Source organism: Mytilus californianus, unplaced genomic scaffold, assembly GCF_021869535.1.
Source record: "Mytilus californianus isolate M0D057914Y unplaced genomic scaffold, xbMytCali1.0.p SCAF_3, whole genome shotgun sequence".
In the NCBI taxonomy this organism is placed as follows: domain Eukaryota; kingdom Metazoa; phylum Mollusca; class Bivalvia; order Mytilida; family Mytilidae; genus Mytilus; species Mytilus californianus.
Window position 1 is genome coordinate 20,829,340 of NW_026262679.1, and position 22,457 is coordinate 20,851,796.

Genomic DNA, 22,457 nt, shown 5'->3' on the forward strand with positions numbered 1-22,457 from the left:
TAGACATGTACACCTTACAATCATTCCATACACCAAATATAGTAGACCTATTGCATACAGTATAAGAAAAACAGACCAAAACACAAAAACTTAACTATAACCACTGAACCATGAAAATGAGGTCAAGGTCAGATGACACCTGCCAGTTGGACATGTACACCTTACAGTCCTTCCATACACCGAATATACTAGACCTATTGCTTATAATATCTGAGATATGGACTTGACCACGAAAACTTAACCTTGTTCACTGATCCATGAAATGAGGTCGAGGTCAAGTGAAAACTGTCTGACGGGCATGAGGACCTTGCAAGGTACGCACATACCAAATATAGTTATCCTATTACTTATAATAAGAGAGAATTTAACATTACAAAAAATCTGAACTTTTTTTTCAAGTAGTCACTGAACCATCAAAATGAGGTCAAGGACATTGGACATGTGACTGACGGAAACTTCGTAACATGAGGCATCCATATACAAAGTATGAAGCATCCAGGTCTTCCATCTTCTAAAATATAAAGCTTTTAAAAAGTTAGCTAACGCCGCCGCCGCCGCCGCCGGATCGCTATCCCTATGTCGAGCTTTCTGCGACAAAAGTCGCAGGCTCGACAAAAAATAGCTTACAGAATTCTGGTCAACTCTAAAAAGTTTTGTACAGATTTGGTAATATAAGAGTTTAAGATCAACTGTCTTGTTATGAAAATAAGGAAATGTAGAATGATTGTCAATGAGACAACTATCCACCAGAGTTCAAATTAAAGTGAATGTAAGCAATTATAGGCCACCATACGGTCTTCAACAATGAGAAAAACCTATACATTATTCTGCTATAAAAGTCACCCACATGAAAAATGTATAACAATGCAAACGACAATAAAATGCTCCGCTGGGGCGCAGCTTGATACGACCGCAGAGGTCGAACCCTGACCAGTTGGGGCAAGTATGGACACAACATTCAAGCTTGATACAGCACTGAATTTGGATTGTAATTAAATATTTGACACAGCATAGGTTTCTCACACAGAATGAAAGTGGTCTAAGAACTTAAAATTTTTTAATTTACCTATTCAAACCATATCATTATTATTTGCTTTTATATATAAATCAGAAATAACCAATTTAAAAATACCTTTTGTGGTATTGAACCTTATGGTAAAATTTCATTGAGATCCATTCACTTAAACTAAAGTTAGAGTGCGAAAACTAATGTGTCTTCGGACGACGACGACGACGACGCCAACGTCATACCAATATACGACCACAAAAATTTGTTTGCGGTTGTATAAAAACTAACAGCCTTATTCATAACAAAACATATTACAAAAATAAATATGACAGAAATGAACAACGACAACCACTGAACTACAGGCTCCTGAATTAGGACAGGCACAGAGTGTGGCGGGGTTAAACATGTTTGTGAGCGCTCAACCTTCTAGGGGTTTTGCCAAGAAGCATGAATAGATTATATCAGGATTAAGTCTGTCTCATATGAATAAAGGAACATGTCGATTGGAAGAGGAACACAATTGGTTCAGTTTTCTTAGCAATGCAGCCATTCTGTTCGTAAACACAGCCACAAAACGTAGCATCGTGTAGTTTCATAGTTCTAACCTCTTGTTTTAAATTAATTTGTCTGTTACTAAAAGCAAGACATTTGTATTTACCTTGGTTATTGTCTTCACCCTTTACTATGAAATATATTTTATCTCTCTTTTTCCTTCTCTCATGAGTAGTATGTTGTCTTGGTAAATATTTGGTGATGCAGTTGTCTCACTTCCTTAATGAAAGTTAAGAGTTGGGGTAACATGGACTATATATTTTTTTTCCCCAAATAGCAAATGCAGGTTTCTCACTGGAACCAAAGTAGTAACATATGGAACATATACTTAAGACAAGTTTGGTTTCCAATTGTCCAATTGTTCTTGAGATCTTTGAAACTTGGAACAATTAGACCTCTTTTTTTGGCTCCTTAAAGCGATATAAGACTTTTCATCCGGACCACTTAGCAACACATGGTAAGTACTGTTAAAGGTACATTTCTGAGTGGTTTGTTTTCATTTCACATCAGTAAGGCAAATTGTTAAATTTTATAGGGTTTCAATGTAAACCGTTGATCTTTGCTCCATATTTGTTTTTATTTTGCTTTTATATTAACCTTCAATTTCCAAAGTTCACAATAGTTATACAAATGTCAAACTGTTTCATTCTATTGAGCAGTTCTCAAAACGGCCTATGGACAGACAAGCCAAAATCTAATAAATGAGAAATTTTTAACTCTCTAAAAAAAGTTCTGTATAACCTGTAGGTGTAAACAACTCCTCCTCTATTCTCACATATGTCATACTCCTTATGGTAAAGTTCTATTGAATGATCATAGAGCAAGGAAAAGATCTTGGCTTTTAAAGTAACATGAGAATAAGTTGTTTAAATAAACAGATAGCTTTGTAACCTCAATGACCTTATCAGACTGTATACAGTGCAAAACAGGATAGAAATGCTGGGCAAAGCCTTGCCTTCTACCCATTTATACAATTTTTTGTTATATTCAAACAATGAGGGTAATAATTAATTTTTAGACAGAATTTTACTTGCCATCAGCAACATGAATGGTGCTACTAGGTTGTGCAAGAACTTCTTAAATGTCTGGAAAATCTGAATTGTCCGTCTGGTTTTTGGTTGTGTGATGCTTAATCTTTAGTTTTCTCTGTTGTGTTTTAAGAACTATTATTTGTCTGTTCTTTTTTTTTTTTAACAATGGTGTTCCATGTTTTTCTTGTTTACCTTATGGTTTTTAATTGCCCCCTTGGTATCATCTACCCCCCTTTTTTTTACATTAATAATAATATGAAGTCTTTTAAGATATTGAAAGTTAAGCTTCATTTCACAAATATCTAGCCATTCTTGGAACAATTTAAAGATACTATGAAGAGTATTTATTTACATTTTGCTAAGAGTTGGAGGAGATAGTCCTGCTATATCATATCAGTGTTTCCTTATGGTAGAAAACCCACCCATGACCCATGGATCTCTGCTAACCTCGTCAGTGGAACCATGACCCATGGATCTTTGCTAACCTTGTCAGTGGAAACATGACCCATGGATCTCTGTTAACCTCGTCAGTGGAAACATGACCCATGGATCTCTGCTAACCTTGTCAGTGGAACCATGACCCATGGATCTCTGCTAACCTCGTCAGTGGAACCATGACCCATGGATCTCTACTAACCTTGTCAGTGGAACCATGACCCATGGATCTCTACTAACCTCGTCAGAGGAAGCATGACCCATGGATCTCTACTAAACTCATTAGTGGTTGTCTTATGTCATATCTTAATGTGTTTTGTTATTTATAGATTTCTGTGTTGATGGTTTTCTGTTAGATTTATTCACAACTTTTATACTCTAGACAATTTAGTTTTTCACATACTGTATAAAGACCTGTCTATTTTTGAAGACTATGTTACCCTCTAGATGTCTTTTGGTTATTTTTGTTGTTGGGGTAGATGTCTCATTGATGTATGCCTAACATTTCCTTTTATTCATACTATCCCAATATTTTTTATCCTGTATAAAAGAAAACCAGTCTGTTCATCTTGAGTTCAGGAAAAAAAAGAAAAAAAAAAGACTGATTTTATTGGTACATGTACATGTACTATTTTTGAAAACAAAATATATGTTCTATAAATCTTATTACAATAATGCACTGTAGAATGAAAGCAATATATTAATGGAATGATTAAGATTTAAAGAAAGACTCAATGGTTCGAATGTCATTTTTGGTCCTTTGCCTTTTATTTCCTTGCTTTCCTGAAGGTGAATCCAAGGTTCTGAAAAAAGGATTTGAATTATTACATAATGTGAAAACATATTAGAATATAAAGATGTTTCTTTCTCTCAGTTATGTTGAGATTTTATTTATAACCATACCAGCTTGACATATATATTTGTTTATTGGTTGTCAGAGGTATACTGATTTGCAGAATGATCATGCTGATTGTCATTATCAAATATTATCACTTTTAAAACCTTCCTCAATCGTATTGATTAAACTCTTCATTTCATATGTAGTTTGACATAAATTTTCTGTTTCTAGGGGAAGTTTTATTTTGTGTTTTTTAAAATTTGTAATCTAATTAAGGATCAACAATGACTTGCTTTCATAAAATCACCATTTTTCTGATTAGAGTATTATAAAAAAAATAATTCATTGATTCTCATCCAACTTTTGCAAAAAATAGAAGAAGGGGTGAGAATCAAGGATTTTTTAATATGGCCTTTACATGAACATCACTAATCTATGTAAATAAAATAACATGTCATTGTTTCAAAATTAATTGAATTTCAATATTGCATGCCAGAAATGGTGCTTTTTTTTTTAATTTGGCGACATTTAGTCAATAAACATTTTTTAAAGGCTATTATATATACGGCCAAAAAAAATAATACATGTGTTTCCGCTAACGTGCTGAAAAAAAATAGGGTAGGTAGGCAATATCATTTTATTTTACAAACATTTTTTAGCTGGTTACTACTAGGGAATCAGTCTGACTTTAACAGTGCTTGTTCCAAAATGGCATAAAAAGTGTTAGGGTAGGCAGGGTTATCAGAAACACATGTATTAATTTTTTTGGCCTAACATTAATTTTTTAAAAATATTTTCATATGGCTGACTTTAATTTAATCATTTTTTATCAAAAAAATGAAAAAAATAACTGGGATGGATCAGATAGCAGGGTCAATCCTACATACATCCTCTCAAATACAAAGAAACAAGCAAAAAGACAAACTATGCATCTGTACACAGACAATTTACATTCATTGTGTTTATGGCTAAAGCTGTGAGTATTGTATTGTTTGGAATCCTGTAAAATAATAAGGTGTAAGATATTGTACCTAGAGTAGTTGCTGAATACTGTTACTATTGTTGTTAACTTTCATTATGTAGTTATAAATATATACATAACAAAGTATGTTTACTGTATTTACATTTTAAAATCTGTGGAAATGTTTCAGAAAATGTGTTTCCCCCATTTTTGCCTCCTGTTTTGCAGGAATTTCAATTGTGACATCAAGGATTTTATTCTATATGTTGTAGGGTGTAGGAATTAAAACACAACTTTGATAAAACAAAAGAAGAGTGACATATTTAAGTTTTTCTTTTCTGTTTCATTTAAAAAATGGTTAACATTTCTATTGGTACTCATTTAATGGGTAATTTTTTCTGTTCCCTTAACACATACCTTTTTTGTGGTTTTGACATTATTTTTTTCTCACTTTTCTGTGGTTTTGAAAGGACGCTGTTCTCACTTTTAACAATTTTCGAAATCTCATCTTTAGATAAACATGTATCCACATGTTCATTGAAAATATCCAAATCACTGCCTTTCTGTTCCATAAAACATACAGGACATATCAAATACTTAGATGAATTTAAGTTCTCCATCTCATCATTGGTTGATTTAGAATTGCTCAATTTAACAGACAACATTGAGTCTGCATCTCCAGATGGCAAATATGGTCCATCACAACAATCTTGGAATGAACCTTGAATGGAGAGACTTTGGTTTATTTCTGAACTTTTCCCTTTATTTTCTTTGTTAGGACTGCCAGTTCTAGATGGAGTGCTGTCTTTCTTTAGTTGTTTTCCTTTAGTTTTGTTGCTGACACTGACAGTTTTTGATTTTTTAACTGAAATAGATTTTTCTGAATTGCTTTCAGAATCAGAATCAATGTCAACAATCAATCCTTCAGAATTTTTCAATTCTTTCTCTTCTTTTGAAGTTTCATAACTTTTTTCAATATTTTGTTTGCAAAACTGTGATACTAAAGACGATGAAATTGGAGTAAATTGAACTGTATTTTTCTTGGCTTTAGCTTTTGGCAAAGATTTAGATTTCTTTTTTGGGGAGAAGAATTTCTTAAAAGATCTGTCCTCGTCATTTGCAATTTTTGAATAATCCTTTACAACTTTTTTGTTCAAGCAGACATCAATGTGTTGATTAAACATTGTAAGGTCTTTACATTCAATACAATCCTGACACACAGGACAAACATAACTGTCCAATGCAGTATTTGTAGAAATTGTACAATCCTGATTATTACAGCTCTCATTACTCAAGTCTTTACTTTCACCAATGCTATTTTTCAATTCTTTTTCTTTAACATTTGCAATGTCTTCCCTAATTCCTTGAATTAATATACTAGTTTCCTGTAATTTGATATCTTCCCTGTGAGATTTTGTTTGATGAGGCATGGCATCCCTTTTTATGACATCTGAAACTTTCTCATTGGTGCACTTTATCATACTTATATCAAAATCTACATGTCTTTCATCATTTTGTTCACCATCTGATGACTCATCTTTGACAGGTATTTCAACATTTTTAACTCCTGTGGAAAAACAGTCATGTGACCTTTCCAAATTTTGTTCTGTGACCATACAAACATGTGACTTTTTTAAGGTTTGTTCCTGATACACAGTGCTCTCTGCATTTTTACTTTCACTTTCACTTTCAGACATAGCACTGTCACTGTATTCCTGTTGTTTCTGTTTGACTGCTCCCATACGTTTGATAAATCCAGTAATTGTATTCTGCTTCTTTTTACACAGGTTTTGATGTAACAAACTTGACATTCTAACTCCTATTAAAATGATCATTTTAATTAGTAAATAAGACAATCTCTATTAATAGTGTTAGGGTACAACACAAAGCCTAAGGTCATATTTATCTATATAAAATATAAAAGATCAAAACAAATGTGTGAATTATTATGTTTGGTATTATACATGGGGGTGTTAACTTGTACAGCAATCGTTTAATTTTCCCCAAAATGATATAAAAACATCAAGCTCCTATCCACAGACAGTTCAATTCAAATAATGAACAGAAGTGCCATGAATAATATGTGCAAAATTGGGCAATTTGTATAACTTATAACTTGAAAAATAGCATGGTGACCCACATTTCTTATTATGAAAAAAAAAGCATGGTAAAATCTACATTTTGGCAAAGTATAAGAACATTCTATCTGAAGATATACATAGTGATGATCCACTTAAAACTTTAGACTGCAGACTCTATTTCAATAAACATGATAAAAAAATGAAAGTCCTTGTCTAAGAGATTTAAAAGATGTTTTTGCAACATTCCATAAATATATCATACAAAAGTTTGTCTTAAAGGTAGTTAGGCTATATTTCTACTCTATAACTATTATAAGTCTGAGGGGCTTAAGTACTATACTTCATATTTCTACTCTTTCAACAGATCAATACATGTATACTAATAAAAAATCTAAGCCTGAGAGGTTTAGATGCTACATATTGTATTTGTTCTCTATAAATAATATATGTTACCCATAAGTCTAAGCCTAAGAGGGTTAGGTGCTACAGCCTGTATTTCAACCCTCAGTAATTCTTTTGCTGCAGCATAAATTAAATCACTGTCACTAGTGTAGTCTTTCAAAGTGTGTGCTCTTGTCTTCACTTCAAATTCAACTGTTTTTATCTTTATAGAAACTGTTTTACCCTAAAAATTAATAGAATAAAATGTTTTTTTTTCAAGGCAGAGGACAGAGTTCTCACATAATTGATTTAAAACCCAAGTGTCAAGAATATTTAGTTGATTATGATCATTTGTCAAAGCTGCTTCCTCTGATTTCATTGCCAAGTTCATTTGTTTGTGATGCAATGCCTTTCATTTTTAATTGCCTTTTTTTAAAAAGCCTGGCAAATAAGACTGTTTTATAAAACATTGTTAATACCCCAAACATTTAAAAAACATGCTTGTCAAAAGTAAGGTACCCAGTCAATGGTTGAATGGTCTCTTGTTTTTTTAAATACTTTTTCCAAAATTTATATATTTGCGCCATGTTTTTGGTAATATCTAATTCCCACTGATCTAGGCGATTGCAGATTTTGAAGACTGGTATCTGTTCTGTTTACCTCATGTTTTTTAGTTGCTGTCTTATTGAAGTTAACCCAATATCTTCTTTTATTCAGCTATGTTAACAAATAACTATGAATTGACCTTTAACTCTTCATCTTTTAAATCTTCAGACAATGCTTCACTCAGTTCTTCACATTTAGCATATAACTCTACTGGTTTACTAATCTCATTGAATGTTCTGTAAAAATAATAATGCTGATTTACTATATAACTCAACTGGTTTACTGAGTTTATGTAAAACTCTAAAATAATACTTTGATTCTGATGTAATTGATAAACTGTTTACTTGAACAATGATATTACCCGGAGAACAAGAAATAAAGAACTGGAAATGAAGATATATGCATGTAACAACAGGCAACCATCTCAAGGCATGCTCTGACATTTATTCAAAGGAACAGTAGGTAGTTTAATACTGTAAATACAGAAGTTATTGTGATGTTTTAATAAATGTGAAAAAATGCAACAGTATCAGGTTCCCAACAATAAAATCTCACATTAATAAATTCAGAGATATTTTCTTTCACAAGTTTTTGCAATTACATTAATTAAATCCCACATTCCCCCCCCCCCCCCCCCCCCCCCAGTGATTTGCAATAATAACGAGTGAATCTGTGAGCGGCTTATTCTCATTTCGCCTTAGCTGTCAAAATCATTATATAAAATTAATCCCAGTTCGCCTTAGTACAAATTTTCAGGTAAAAAAGAATTAACTAAGGCGAAATGGGAGCTTGTGTAAACAATGTAATTAAGTTATTTTTTGTTTGTATTGCAATTAGTTGATATTTGTTATTTTGATGCCAAATTCTGCCATGAAATACTTTTTAAAAGATGTTTTTTTTTTTATTTTTTGTGTCTACCTGATTGTCCCACTTTTTAAATAATTCTTTTTCATAGTTGCACTTCTTTTTCTGAATATGTATTTTTTTACTTATGCGATATATTTTGTAAATAAAGTCTTATTAGAGATGACAAATAGGATACAGAATATTTCATATTTTAATGAATAAATAAAGACAAATATAACACAATCATAACAAATATTTTATTTCTGAATCAGCACTGAATTACAAGCATACACAATTTTAGATTAGCATACTAATAGAGAAAATGTACATGTAATAAATAATAGCATGAGAAAAAAGCACTGATACATAAAACATAAGAATTATTTCCATAAACATAAATAAATAGTACTATATATGATAGTTCATATTGTGAAAAACAAGGCACTGATGTACACATTTGAATGTTCAAAATTTATTTAGTTTCCAAGTTTAAGGATGTAGGATGCTGCATCACCATACTGAATATAGTCAGTTGTACCATTATGTAGGTTTTCCTTCAAAGTGGTGAATCTTTCTTCTACTTCTCTATACTTTTTAGCTTTTCCCCTCATCTTGCCACCTGCTGCATACTGTACTTTCTTTACCTCGTTAGCTGCTTGCTCTTTCTTGAACACATTGATAATTTCAAATATGTTTGGATGTGCTGTTTTGACCCTCTTTTTCAGCTTGTTATGCCAGCCCTTTAAATGATTATTTATCCTGGGTCCTTCTATTTTGGTGGTGGTTCCAGGTTGGTTGTGGGTATCTGCCCTCTATCCATGTCAGAATTACATAGTCGGTTAATTTGGTGCAAGCATCTGTCTGTGGTGTGTTTTCCAAGGCTTGTAACCAAACGATCTAAGGGCAGTAATGGTAAGGCTGCTGCACGACGGACGAGTTTGTTGACATCCGGGACATCTTTGTATTGAGTTTGAAGCCCATATTCTTGTGTCTTTTTCCATATGGCTTTTGCGTAGTGCAACAAACAACCCTTGAGTTCTGCGTTTGGAAAGACATGAGCAACTGCATTTCTGGATGCACATTAACACAATTTTAAAGATTTTTTTATTATTTTATTTTTTTATTAAAGTTTTTGTTTAATATATATGCTAACAAGTCTGTGGGAAAACAGTTTATTTTTGTTGTTCTTTTTAACTTTTTGTGTTGCATAATGTAAAGTTTTCTAATTGCATAAAATTCATAAAATTGCAACTTTTATTAAATTAAACACAAGAGAAGCAACTTTCGTACTGACTAATGTTTTTATTGAAGATTTTTTCTGATTTCACAACTTTTGAAATCATAAAAATTGTCACTTTTAATAAATGAATATAAAAATAATAATTCAAGAGAAACACTTTCTAAATTACATGTTGTTTAAATTGTTATAAAAACACAGAGGTTCAATTTGTTTATTTAAATTTTTTATCTAAATTCACATTTCGCCTTAGTTCAACTCCCATATCGCCTTAGTATTTTTTTTTACCTTTTTTACCTGGAATTCACAGCTAAGGCGAAATGGGAACACACCCTGTGAGCTAATGCTCACTAATGATACCCCCGCCCACTAAAAGTATAAGGTAAACAGGAAGTTGTTGAGTGATGAATCTGAAAACGCATCACACAGTATAGCTGTCAAAAGTAAACCCTGAAACCAAATTTCAGAAATCCTTGTAATGTAGTTCCTGAGAAAGATGCAACGGAAAATATTCATGGGACGGACGGACGGACTGACATATTGATGGATGGACTGACAGATGGGCGGACGGACGGATGGACAGACAGAGGTAAAACAGTATACCCCTACTTTTTTAAAGCGGGGGTATAATAAATTCACCTATTAATTTTTGAATTTACAGTAGAAGGATGGGTGGAGTATACATGAAAGAGACATCAAGTGATATGTAGATTTCATCCGCACAGACCATTCAACCACCTTAGCTAATTAAACAATATCATAATTAAGTGTTCATGCTTTGCAAGTAATGTGTACTAACCTTTCAGTACTGATGCTTTTTCTTTCACTGTCCCTGAAACAAATAAAACATTTTATTTAAAATTGTTCAGTCTGATATTTAATGTGATACCTCAAAAGGCAGCAATCAAAAAGAACTGTAATCCTATCTGGAAACATTCAGACTCTTAAGTTGACCAGCCTTTGCTCTTACTCATTGCTGCTGCATAGTGAGTGGAGAGGCAGTAATAACAATTTTGAAGTCTTTGGTTTGATTCTGGCAGCGATTTGACGCAATATTTCCCATACTTGTGGCAAACACTCCATCACAACACTACACACATGGTTCAACAATACAACTGAAGTCTGGAGTTATATTTTTATATTAACTTTTATTTCTCTTTTCTATTCGACCATCTACGGTACTTGGACAAAACAATAAGTTCATCTAATAAAACATTTGTTTAAATTAAAATTTTAGTCAGATATTCAATGTGCTAGATAACAAGAACTGTAACCCTACCTGGACAATAGGGGAAATTACTGATAGTTAGGACAATTCTGAATTAAACAACTAGGACTTTGGAGTATGGAAAAGTCTAGCAAAGCAACAATTTATTGTGACTTTTTGCAAAATTAAAATTACCTCTCAACAAATGTAGAGCCTATACCAAGACATATTCTCATGAAGTAGTTAAATGATATGGGCGAGTACAAGTGATATAACAGTGCCCTCTGCTCATACAAATCTTTACACGTGTAAACACCTAGGGCATTTAACATTGTCTCACTCACTTTACCAATACCACTAATCTGAAAATTTAAAGAAAACTTCATCATTTAATATCCAACATGTTCTCACTCACCTGACTAATACCATTGTTTATAAAAATATAAAAACCAATAACACTATTTGAAATTATCAAAAAAATAAATTGGATCCAGCATTGTCTCACACACTTTCCCAATAGCTCTATAATAATATCTGAAAATAAAAGGAAACCACAAGCATAAACATAACAAATACAGCTGATCTTAAAATACAGATAAAACAATGTCATCCAGTATGGTCTCACTAGCTTTACCAATACAGCTAATCTAATTGATTGATTGTTGGTGTTAAACACCACTTTCAATACTCTAGGCTATTTCATAGGGGCCAGTTTTTTTTTTAATTGGTGGAAGAAGCCAGAGTACCTGGAGAGAACTATGACTTTTGGCAGAAAAAAACTGGCAATACTAATCAATTAACATTGGAGTAGAACCATAATTGCAATGACTAGGTTCAAATTCACAACCTCAGAGTTGACAGGCTAGTGGTCACTGTCAAAGAACTACTTAGACCACTAAGCTCCATATATAGCTAATCTTAAAATGCATAGAAACAAAGGGCATCCAATATGGGTTCACTTATTTACCAATACTGCTAATCTGAAATTAAAACATTCCAATATTATAAATGATATACTTAACACATACAAAACTATTTGAATAAAATTTGTCTTTGTCAAAAATGTGTTTTTCTTATCACTAGACAGATCTCTAATTCATCTACAAAGTTAAAATCATATCAACTAACAGAAGCTCTTTTACTGTCATTCAGGAAACCATGTGAACCTGAGCCATGAAAACTCACTACACACTAAACCCTTGTACTAATCTGCAACCATGAAATTAGTATAAAGCATAGTAAATTAAAGAACCTTAGTGAGCATGCCACATACCCCACGCCCCCACATTGTCACCGGGTAAACAAAATCTCACCAGATTCCTAAGTTCAAAGACTCATAACTCCAACAAAAGTCAACTGATAAAAATTTCTTGTGGATATGCACATTTACATATTATGTCCTTATAATCTACAAAGTTTCATGAAATTCTGTTGTGTAGTTTCAGAGGACTTGCGATGACAAACTGATGCAGCAGTATATTGAGGCCAATAAGTGCAAAGGGGCATAACTCCTAGAAAAAAAATTGAATCATAATTTCCTGTCGATATACACGTCTACATAGTATGTCCTTATTATCAACAAAGTTTCATGAAATTCTGTTGTGTGGTTTCAGAGGAGTTGCGATGACAAACTGTGCAGTAGTATATTGAGGCCAATAAGTGCAAAGGGGCATAACTCCTAGAAAAATAAAATGCTTCGCTGGGCGCAGCTTGATACGACCGCAGAGGTCGAACCCTGAACAGTTGGGGCAAGTATGGACACAACATTCAAGCTTGATACAGCTCTGAATTTGGATTGTGATTAAATATTTGACACAGCATAGGTTTCTGACACAGAAAGAATGTTGTCTAAGAACTTCAATTTTTTTAATTTACCTATTATGGTCCAATGTCCAAAATCAAAATACATGGTTAGATTCAGCATATCAAAGAACCCTATATATTCAATTTTTGTTGAAATCAAACAAAGTTTAATTTTGGACCCCAACTTGGACAAACTTGAAAACTGGTCCCATAATAAAAAATCTAAACACATGTTTAGATTCAGCATATCAAAGTACCCCAAGAATTCAATTTTTGTTAAAATCAAACTAAGTTTAATTTTGGACCCTTTGGACCTTAATGTAGACCAATTTAAAAAACGGGACCCAAAATTAAAAATCTAAAAACACGGTTAGATTTGGCATATCAAAGAACCCCAATAATTCAATTTTTGATGAAATCAAACAAAGTTTAATTTTGGACCCCAATTTGGACCAACTTGAAAACTGGGCCAAAAATCTAAAATCTAAATACATGTTTAGATTCAGCATATCAAAGAACCCCATATATTCAATTTTTGTTGAAATCAAACAAAGTTTAATTTTGGACCCCAACTTGGACCAACTTGAAAACTGGTCCCATAATCAAAAATCTTAACACATGTTTAGATTCAGCATATCAAAGAACCCCAAAAATTCAATTTTTGTTAAAATCAAACTAAGTTTAATTTTGGACCCTTTGGACCTTAATGTAGATCGACCAATTTAAAAAATGGGACCCAAAATTTAAAATCTAAATACACGGTTAGATTTGGCATATCAAAGAACCCCAATAATTAAATTTTTGATGAAATCAAACAAAGTTTAATTTTGGACCCTTTTGACCTCAATATGAACCAATTTGATAGCGGGTCCACAAATAAAAAATCTAAATACATGGTAAGATTCAGCATATCAAAGAACCCCATATATTCAATTTTTGTTGAAATCAAACAAAGTTTAATTTTGGACCCCAATTTGGACCAACTTGAAAACTGGGCCAAAAATCTAAAATCTAAATACATGTTTAGATTCAGCATATCAAAGAACCCCATATATTCAATTTTTGTTGAAATCAAACAAAGTTTAATTTTGGACCCCAACTTGGACAAACTTGAAAACTGGGCCCATAATCAAAAATCTAAACACATGTTTAGATTCAGCATATCAAAGAACCCCAAGAATTCAATTTTTGTTAAAATCAAACTAAGTTTAATTTTGGACCCTTTGGACCTTAATGTAGACTAATTTAAAAACGGGACCCAAAATTAAAAATCTAAATACACGGTTAGATTTGGCATATCAAAGAACCCCAATAATTCAATTTTTGATGAAATCAAACAAAGTTTAATTTTGGACCCTTTTGACCTCAATATGAACCAATTTGATAGCGGGTCCACAAATAAAAAATCTAAATACATGGTTAGATTCAGCATATCAAAGAACCCCAAGAATTCAATTTTTGATGAAATCAAACAAAGTTTAATTTTGGACCCTTTTGACCTCAATGTGGACAAAGTTGATAACGGGGCCCAAAAATCAAAAATCTAAATACATGGTTAGATTCAGCATATCAAAGAACCCCATATATTCAATTTTTGTTGAAATCAAACAAAGTTTAATTTTGGACCCCGATTTGGACCAACTTGAAAACTGGGCCCATAATCAAAAATCTAAATACATGTTTAGATTCAGCATATCAAAGTACCCTAAAAATTCAATTTTTGTTAAAATCAAACTTAGTTTAATTTTGGACCCTTTTGACCTTAATGTAGACCAATTTGAAAACGGAACCAAAAATTAAGAATCAAAATACACGGTTAGATTCGGCATATCAAAGAACCCCAATAATTCAATTTTTGATGAAATCAAACAAAGTTAAATTTTGGACCCTTTGGACCTCAATGTGGACCAATTTAAAAACGGGGCCCAAAATCCAAAAACTTAATACACGGTTAGATTCAGCATATTAAAGAACCCCAAGAATTCAAGAATAAAACCCCATTGAAATTGATCAAGAAATAAGCAATTTATACGAAGTATCTTCTTTTGCACAATACTGTGCAATTGAATATTTCTTGCTATTGTGCAATACTGTACAATTGACAATTTCTTGCTATTGCGCAATATTGTGCTATTGGATATTTCTTGCTATTGCGCAATACTGTGCAATTGAAGATTTCTTGCTATTGCGCAATACTGTGCAATTGAAGATTTCTTGCAATTGTGCAATACTGTGCAATTGAAAATTTCTTGCTATTGCACAATACTTATTATATAATAATTTACACATCCTGTTTGGTGTGTATCTCCTACCATATCATTATTATTTGCTTTTAAATATCAATCAGAAATAACCAACTTAAAATGGAAAATTTTAAAAGAAAAAAAAAAGGAAAAAAAGAAAAAAAAAGAAAAAAAAAAATCCCCCCCCCCAAATTTTTTGAACCCCCTTATGATTCATCACCCCAAACTCAATCCCAGCCTTCCCTGTGTGGTATGGTACCTTGCAGTACAATTTCAGAGAGATCCATACACTTGAACACAAGTTATTGTCTGGAAACTAGAAAAATGCTTATTTTTGGCCCCCAATTCCTAAACGTTTCGGGCAATTACCCCCAAACTCAATTCCAGCTTTCCCTTTGTGATATGGAACCTTGTAGTACAATTTCAGAAATATCCAAACACTTACACACAAGTTATTGTCATGAAACTAGAAAAATGCTTGTTTTTTGCCCCTTTTTTGGCCCCTAATTCCTAAAATTTTGAGGCAATTACCCCCAAAATCAATTACAGCCTTCCCTTTGTGATATGGAACCTTGTGGTACAATGTCAGAGAGATCCATACACTTACACACAAGTTATTGTCTGGAAGTTACAAAAATGCTTATTTTTGGCCCCTTTTTGGCCCCTAATTCCTTAACTGTTGGTACCATAACCCCCAAAATCAATCCCCACCTTCCTTTCGTGGTATTGAACCTTATGGTAAAATTTCATGGAGATCCATTCACTTAAACTAAAGTTAGAGTGCGAAAACCAATGTGTCTTCGGACGACGCCGGACGACGCCAGACGACGACGACGACGACGACGACGACGACGACGACGCCAACGTCATACCAATATACGACCAAAAATTTTTCAATTTTTGTGGTCGTATAAAAATTGAACTATAATTTCCTGTCAATATGCACATCTACATAGTATGCCCTTATTATCTACAAAGTTTCATGAACTTCTGTTGTGTGTTTTCAGAGGAGTTGCAATGACAAGAACAGGACTGACGGACGGACAGACAGACAGACGGGTCAAAAACATTATACCCGAAGCTATAAATTGCGTGGGGTATAATAATCTAAAAGTTCTTGTGAACACTGAAGGGTAAAGATTGCTTCACATTGCAATGTACAATTAAATTCAAACATTCAAATCATCAATGAGAGATTTATGACAACATATTTGATGGATAGAAGATTAACAGAAGGACATGGGTTAACAGAATATCTGCCAAATCTACACAATTGAGCTTATAATACAAAATATTGATAAGAAATGATCTATATTTACCTTCCTTGTTGGTAGATCTGTAATAAATTCCATAACTGTGTCTCTATCAGGTAATATTCTATACTGACCATTTGGCTTGTTTTTATCAGAACAAACTTTAGCCAACATCGTATTTGGTGCAATACCTATACAATACAGAACAAGAGTGCACACGCTGAAATGTCTCGCCTTCTTTATTAATCATTGATATTATGTTGATAGTCCTAAATATAAAGCTTTATTACAACTGTCACATAAACTTATCATTAACCAAAAAACTAAACATTGATCAATGAACCATGAAAATGAGGTCAAGGTCAGATGAACCATGCCAGGCAGACATGTACAGCTAACAATTCTTCCATACAACAAATATAGTTGACCTATTGCTTATAGTTTAAGAAAAACAGAACATAACACAAAAACTTAACACTGAGCAATGAACCGTGAAAATGAGGTCAAGGTCAAATAAAACCTGTGCAACCAACATATAGATCATAAAATATTTCCATATACCAAATATAGTTGACCTATTGCATATAGTATTAGAAAAAAAGACCAAAACTCAAAAACTTAACTTTGACCACTGAACCATGAAAATCAGGTCAAGGTCAGATGAAACCTGCCAGCTAGACATGTACACCTAACAATCATTCCATACACCAAATATAGTAGACCTATTGCATACAGTATAAGAAAAACAGACCAAAACACAAAGACTTAACTATAACCCCTGAACCATGAAAATGAGGTCAAGGTCAGATGACACCTGCCAGCTGGACATGTACACCTTACAGTCCTTCCATACACCGAATATACTAGACCTATTGCTTATAGTATCTGAGATATGGACTTGACCACCAAAACTTAACCTTGTTCACTGATCCATGAAATGAGGTCGAGGTCAAGTGAAACCTGTGCGACCGACATATAGATCATAAAATATTTCTATATACCAAATATAGTTGACCTATTGCATATAGTATTAGAAAAAAAGACCAAAACTCAAAAACTTTACTTTGACCACTGAACCATGAAAATCAGGTCAAGGTCAGATGAAACCTGCCAGCTAGACATGTACACCTTACAATCATTCCATACACCAAATATAGTAGACCTATTGCATACAGTATAAGAAAAACAGACCAAAACACAAAAACTTAACTATAACCCCTGAACCATGAAAATGAGGTCAAGGTCAGATGACACCTGCCAGCTGGACATGTACACCCTACAGTACTTCCATACACCGAATATACTAGACCTATTGCTTATAGTATCTGAGATATGGACTTGACCACCAAAACTTAACCTTGTTCACTGATCCATGAAATGAGGTCGAGGTCAAGTGAAAACTGTCTGATGGGCATGAGGACCTTGTAAGGTACGCACATACCAAATATAGTTATCCTATTACTTATAATAAGAGAGAATTTAACGTTTCAAAAAATCTTAACTTTTTTTTCAAGTAGTCATTGAACCATGAAAATGAGGTCAAGGACATTGGACATGTGACTGACGGAAACTTCGTAACATGAGGCATCTATATACAAAGTATGAAGCATCCAGGTCTTTCACCTTCTAAAATATAAAGCTTTTAAAAATATAGCTAACGCTGCCACTGCCACCGCCGGATCACTATCCCTATGTCGAGCTTTCTGCGACAAAAGTCGCAGGCTCGACAATAAAACTGTATTTAATATAAATTAACACAGGAATATCAATTTTTATCGTCCCTATTTTGCTGCAATTCAATGGAATGGCTTTTAATTCTAGCAAAGTTCACAATATTCAGCTAGTTTGTTGATAACAAATAAATTTTCAACAGCTTTAAAATTTGTAAATATTTTCATCTTGAAAGGCTTGTGATCTACACCTTTTATACAATCCATAAATTCAAACTTAGTTAGTACGCTGGCAACAATTTTCAAGAAGCTTATAAATCTAAAAGAACTTTTTTTGCTGCCTTTTAATTGATTGACTTAGAATTCTAGAATATTTTTACAATCCTTACAGCTTAGTACTAAAATAAGCTTTTATGTTGACATTTGTATCATCAAATTTTATCCTGATTTTAAATACATATTGCCAAATATTCTGATCACAGACAACACATTTTTAAAGATTAATTTTATCTTCAACCTACAGAATTTGATGTCCTGAAAAAATATCTATCGCTTAAAACTAATGCAAATCACCTGCACTTGCTGTCAAACCAGTTTTCTGCTCTATTTTTGCTCTCATCTCATTCACAGAATCATCAGGTGACATACCAAAGGTCACAAGGTGATAATCTGGATAAGGTTTTCCACAAAGAGGACATATTGTTGTTGACAGTTTTTCACTGTTATGATCAGTTTTAACTGCAGTATTTGTTGAAGGAGAGCTGTTATGTCTACTGAGTTCATGATACAATAATAAAGGTTTCAATTTCAGGTTTAAATCACAATTACATTCAGTTTTACTACAACCATCAGTTTTTCTGCATACTACTGTTCGTTCATATTCCGACAGATGAAATCGCTTCTCAAAATGCTCTGTCATGTCTAAATAGGCTTCATCTAAACTCATTGGAGAGAAATTTGGATCATATTCAGCTAATACTTCTCTTACTTGCTTACTGATCTCTGTATATCTATCAAAGTGTGTTGGTACAATAATAAGTTCTGGACACAATTTTTTACCAATAAATCCTGGCATGGCTGCCCTCACTCCATATTTCCTTGCGTGGTAATTAGAAGTGGACTGCAATGACACATACATAGATAAATATGGGAAATAGTAAAGCTTCATTTCTAGATAGTTAGTGGCAGAACCATAGAATTTTACTTCTATCAGATATATATATATATATAGATTAAAATTTGTTTTTAAAATTTAGTTGTCTTTGTCAGATTTCAAGCTGTCAACAAACGTTTTTCTTCTTCTTTAGTTTCATATTAAATATACTAAATAATCTCATAATCATTTTTAATCTGAAAGAGAAGCGAAAGATACCAGACAGACATTCAAACTCATAAGTCGAAAATAAACTGACAATGCCATGGCTAAAAAAGAAAAAGACCAACAGACAAACAATAGTACACAAAACACCACATAGAAAACCAAAGACTGAGCAACACGAACAAGAAAAAGTATTGTTTGTTTGCACAGGACACTGCACGTAAAATGTTGTCTTGTTAAAATATTGCTCTATGCCATTAGTACCCGTTTTTAATTTCTTTTTGTTTTGTTAAGTACATATTCAATACTTTTTATTATGCCATTCAAAATAAACCTTATTATAATACTTTTTTTTGTGTCAATAGTCAGGAAACTTCATTTTGAATTCTCATAGCTCAATAATTGAAAAAAAGATAAGAAAATTAAAGATACTTTTAAATCAAGATTCAGTTAGGAATCTATTATGTTTTATAGATCTTTATTGCACTGAATCAAAGAATGTACCGGTATTATAAAACAAATTTGAGTAACTTAAATCAATGAATTGAAACAATGCATTTGCATTACTATACATTATATAAAATATAATAAATGTGAATGTTAAGATAGCCCCCATTTTAAATATGTAAATCTGTTTAGCTTCAAACTAATAGGAAAGATACAAACCAACATAGAATTGCCACCGACAGCCATAGGTTTATCCTTCAGTGCTGGGTTGTCTTTCATCTCAACTGCTGCATAGAATGCATCCATATCAATATGAACAATGGTTTTACTTATATCTCTGGTGTTCTCAAATTCCTCCAGGAGTTTATCTGCCTATAGAACAATACCATTCATTTTATTTTCTTACCTACTTTATAGTTCTTTCAAGTTGATCAAGGATCTTCTCTGCCTTAACAGTAATAAGACTACTTAGTTCTAGTTAGATAAAAAATATTTCTGTGGAATCTTTTATTTTTGTGGATACCAATTTCCATGGAATGAGTAAAACTTGTACATTTGTATTTTCATGGATATTTCAATTCTTTGTATTGTCAAGTATGCATTCAAACCTATAGACAATTTGTATGTCATTAAACTTTCAAATTTGTGGTTAACCGTTACTAATGAAGTCTACAGAAAATTCTTGTCCCATGAATAATAATGCTTCCATGGTAACATTAAATCATCAAATGCAATGAAAGATCCAAAACCACAAATGATCTTTTATCACATAAAAAAAGCCTGAATGCTTGGATGTTGAAACTTTGTACCCTTTATCTGTTTATAAACATTATGTCAAATATATAGGTACATGTAAATTTATACATACCTCTTTTTGATGCTCAAACTATTGTAAATTCAGACATTTTTGTGAAGTTTTTGTCATTGTGGAAAATATGACAAGATCAGTATTGCATTTCAAGTTTTATTACATAACTTTAGTACAGCATTTCTTGAAACCTTATTAATTAAGACTAAACATTTTTGTCCATTGATCGATAATCACAATAATAAATGCAAAAAGTATCTTTTGAAGTTGCAGAAATAAATATCAAAGGCTTGTATAGTCCGCGGTTTTATTCTCCAAAATTGAACCTGCCATACAGGGGTGTCGACTATGGAGTACGATAAGCAAGAAATAAGAGAAAAGAATCAATTTTGCGAGGTTTGTTTATGTTCGGCCATGTTTGTTATTGAAATTGTAGAGGCTGCTCTTACCATTTTCAAAACTAATAATTTTACCTAATCCATATTAATATGTATTTTTTATTCAATATCAAATATATATACAATATTAGGTCAACATGGTCAATGTCTGAAAAATATAAACTTTTTTGTATGAGGCTGAGAAACTGGGGAAGGGCAAGGTTTTACTGAGCCCTTCCCCAGTTTTGTGTCGAATACAAAAAAGTTTATATTTTTATGACATTGACCTAATATTGTTTTTATACTGCAACTTAAATTAATACATTGATAGCTATTTAAATTGTAACACAAATTTCAAACTTATTTTCATCCCTTAATGAACCCCTGATTGTGGTGAAATTGACATTGCACAAAACATAGCTATGTTACTATATTTAGGAAATAAACACATCTAGTTGCAGTATAAAAACTTATAAAGGAGAAAGTTCGGTAAGGGCTAATTTTGGCCTAAAATTTAAAGAACATCTGATGAATGAATTTTGACATTTTTTTAACACTAAAGTGTCAACTTCAGTCGATTCAATTAGTTTATGTAAAAGATTAGAACTAATTTGGTAATTACAGACGCTCAAATTTAAGCTTATATATGAAAAAAAATCTATCAAATATGCCATAAAATGTAAGTTTTCAGATGTTTTTTGTCAAAAATGTAAGTCCCAATCTTTATATATGTTATGTATAATCATCAAATACAACATATATTGAAATATTAAGACTGAACACAAATGTGGCCTCTTCCATTTTAGAAAAAAACGTCTAAAAATTAGAACAAATGCTAAAATTGTGAAGATTTCAGTAATTTTGCATGCATTAGTTATTCTAGTATCTGATGTATGTGCATTGTATTGTCAAAAACAGTCCATATTTATGTAACCCAAGTATTCTACTTTCCAATTAATAGCTAAAGTTTACATTTTTAACAAATTTGTAAAAACGCTATATTTTGGGGCCAAAAAGGGGTCTTACCGGGCTACTCCTTTAAATATCAAATGCTTCACTACAAATTTCTCGTTTCTTTTCACTGCATTGGTTAAAATAAACTGGATTCTGCTTGAATTTAATGGAACGAAAAAAGTGTAGAAGTCAACCGGGAATCAGCTTACAATGTATAAACTACAAAACATCTATTCAGTCCATACACTCTCACCCTTTTTATTTTCATTTACACGTGCTTTTCGAACTTCAAATTTAAACAAACACAAGTTTCTAAATTGTTTTTTTGCTGTTGTGATTTTGTATTATTTTAACTTTCGTGAAGTGTTCTAGAATCATTAACAAGCATTTTCAACTTCTA

At 32.4% G+C, this 22,457-nt stretch overlaps 1 protein-coding gene across 1 annotated transcript in view; it reads right to left on the reverse strand.

Moving 5' to 3' along the window:
* Positions 1-3,621: 3,621 nt before the first annotated feature.
* Positions 3,622-22,457, reverse strand: part of LOC127734098 (DNA polymerase kappa-like) — a 42,498-nt gene continuing 23,662 nt past the window's right edge. Inside the window, exons 5-13 of the mRNA XM_052243725.1 lie at positions 20,138-20,290; positions 18,727-19,273; positions 16,550-16,674; positions 11,380-11,546; positions 10,777-10,809; positions 8,034-8,130; positions 7,361-7,532; positions 5,244-6,645; positions 3,622-3,830 (exon numbers count right to left, since the gene is read on the reverse strand). Of these exons, the coding sequence (XP_052099685.1) occupies positions 3,740-3,830; positions 5,244-6,645; positions 7,361-7,532; positions 8,034-8,130; positions 10,777-10,809; positions 11,380-11,546; positions 16,550-16,674; positions 18,727-19,273; positions 20,138-20,290 (2,787 nt within the window). The 3' untranslated portion in view covers positions 3,622-3,739. The remainder of the gene's footprint in view (positions 3,831-5,243; positions 6,646-7,360; positions 7,533-8,033; positions 8,131-10,776; positions 10,810-11,379; positions 11,547-16,549; positions 16,675-18,726; positions 19,274-20,137; positions 20,291-22,457) is intronic.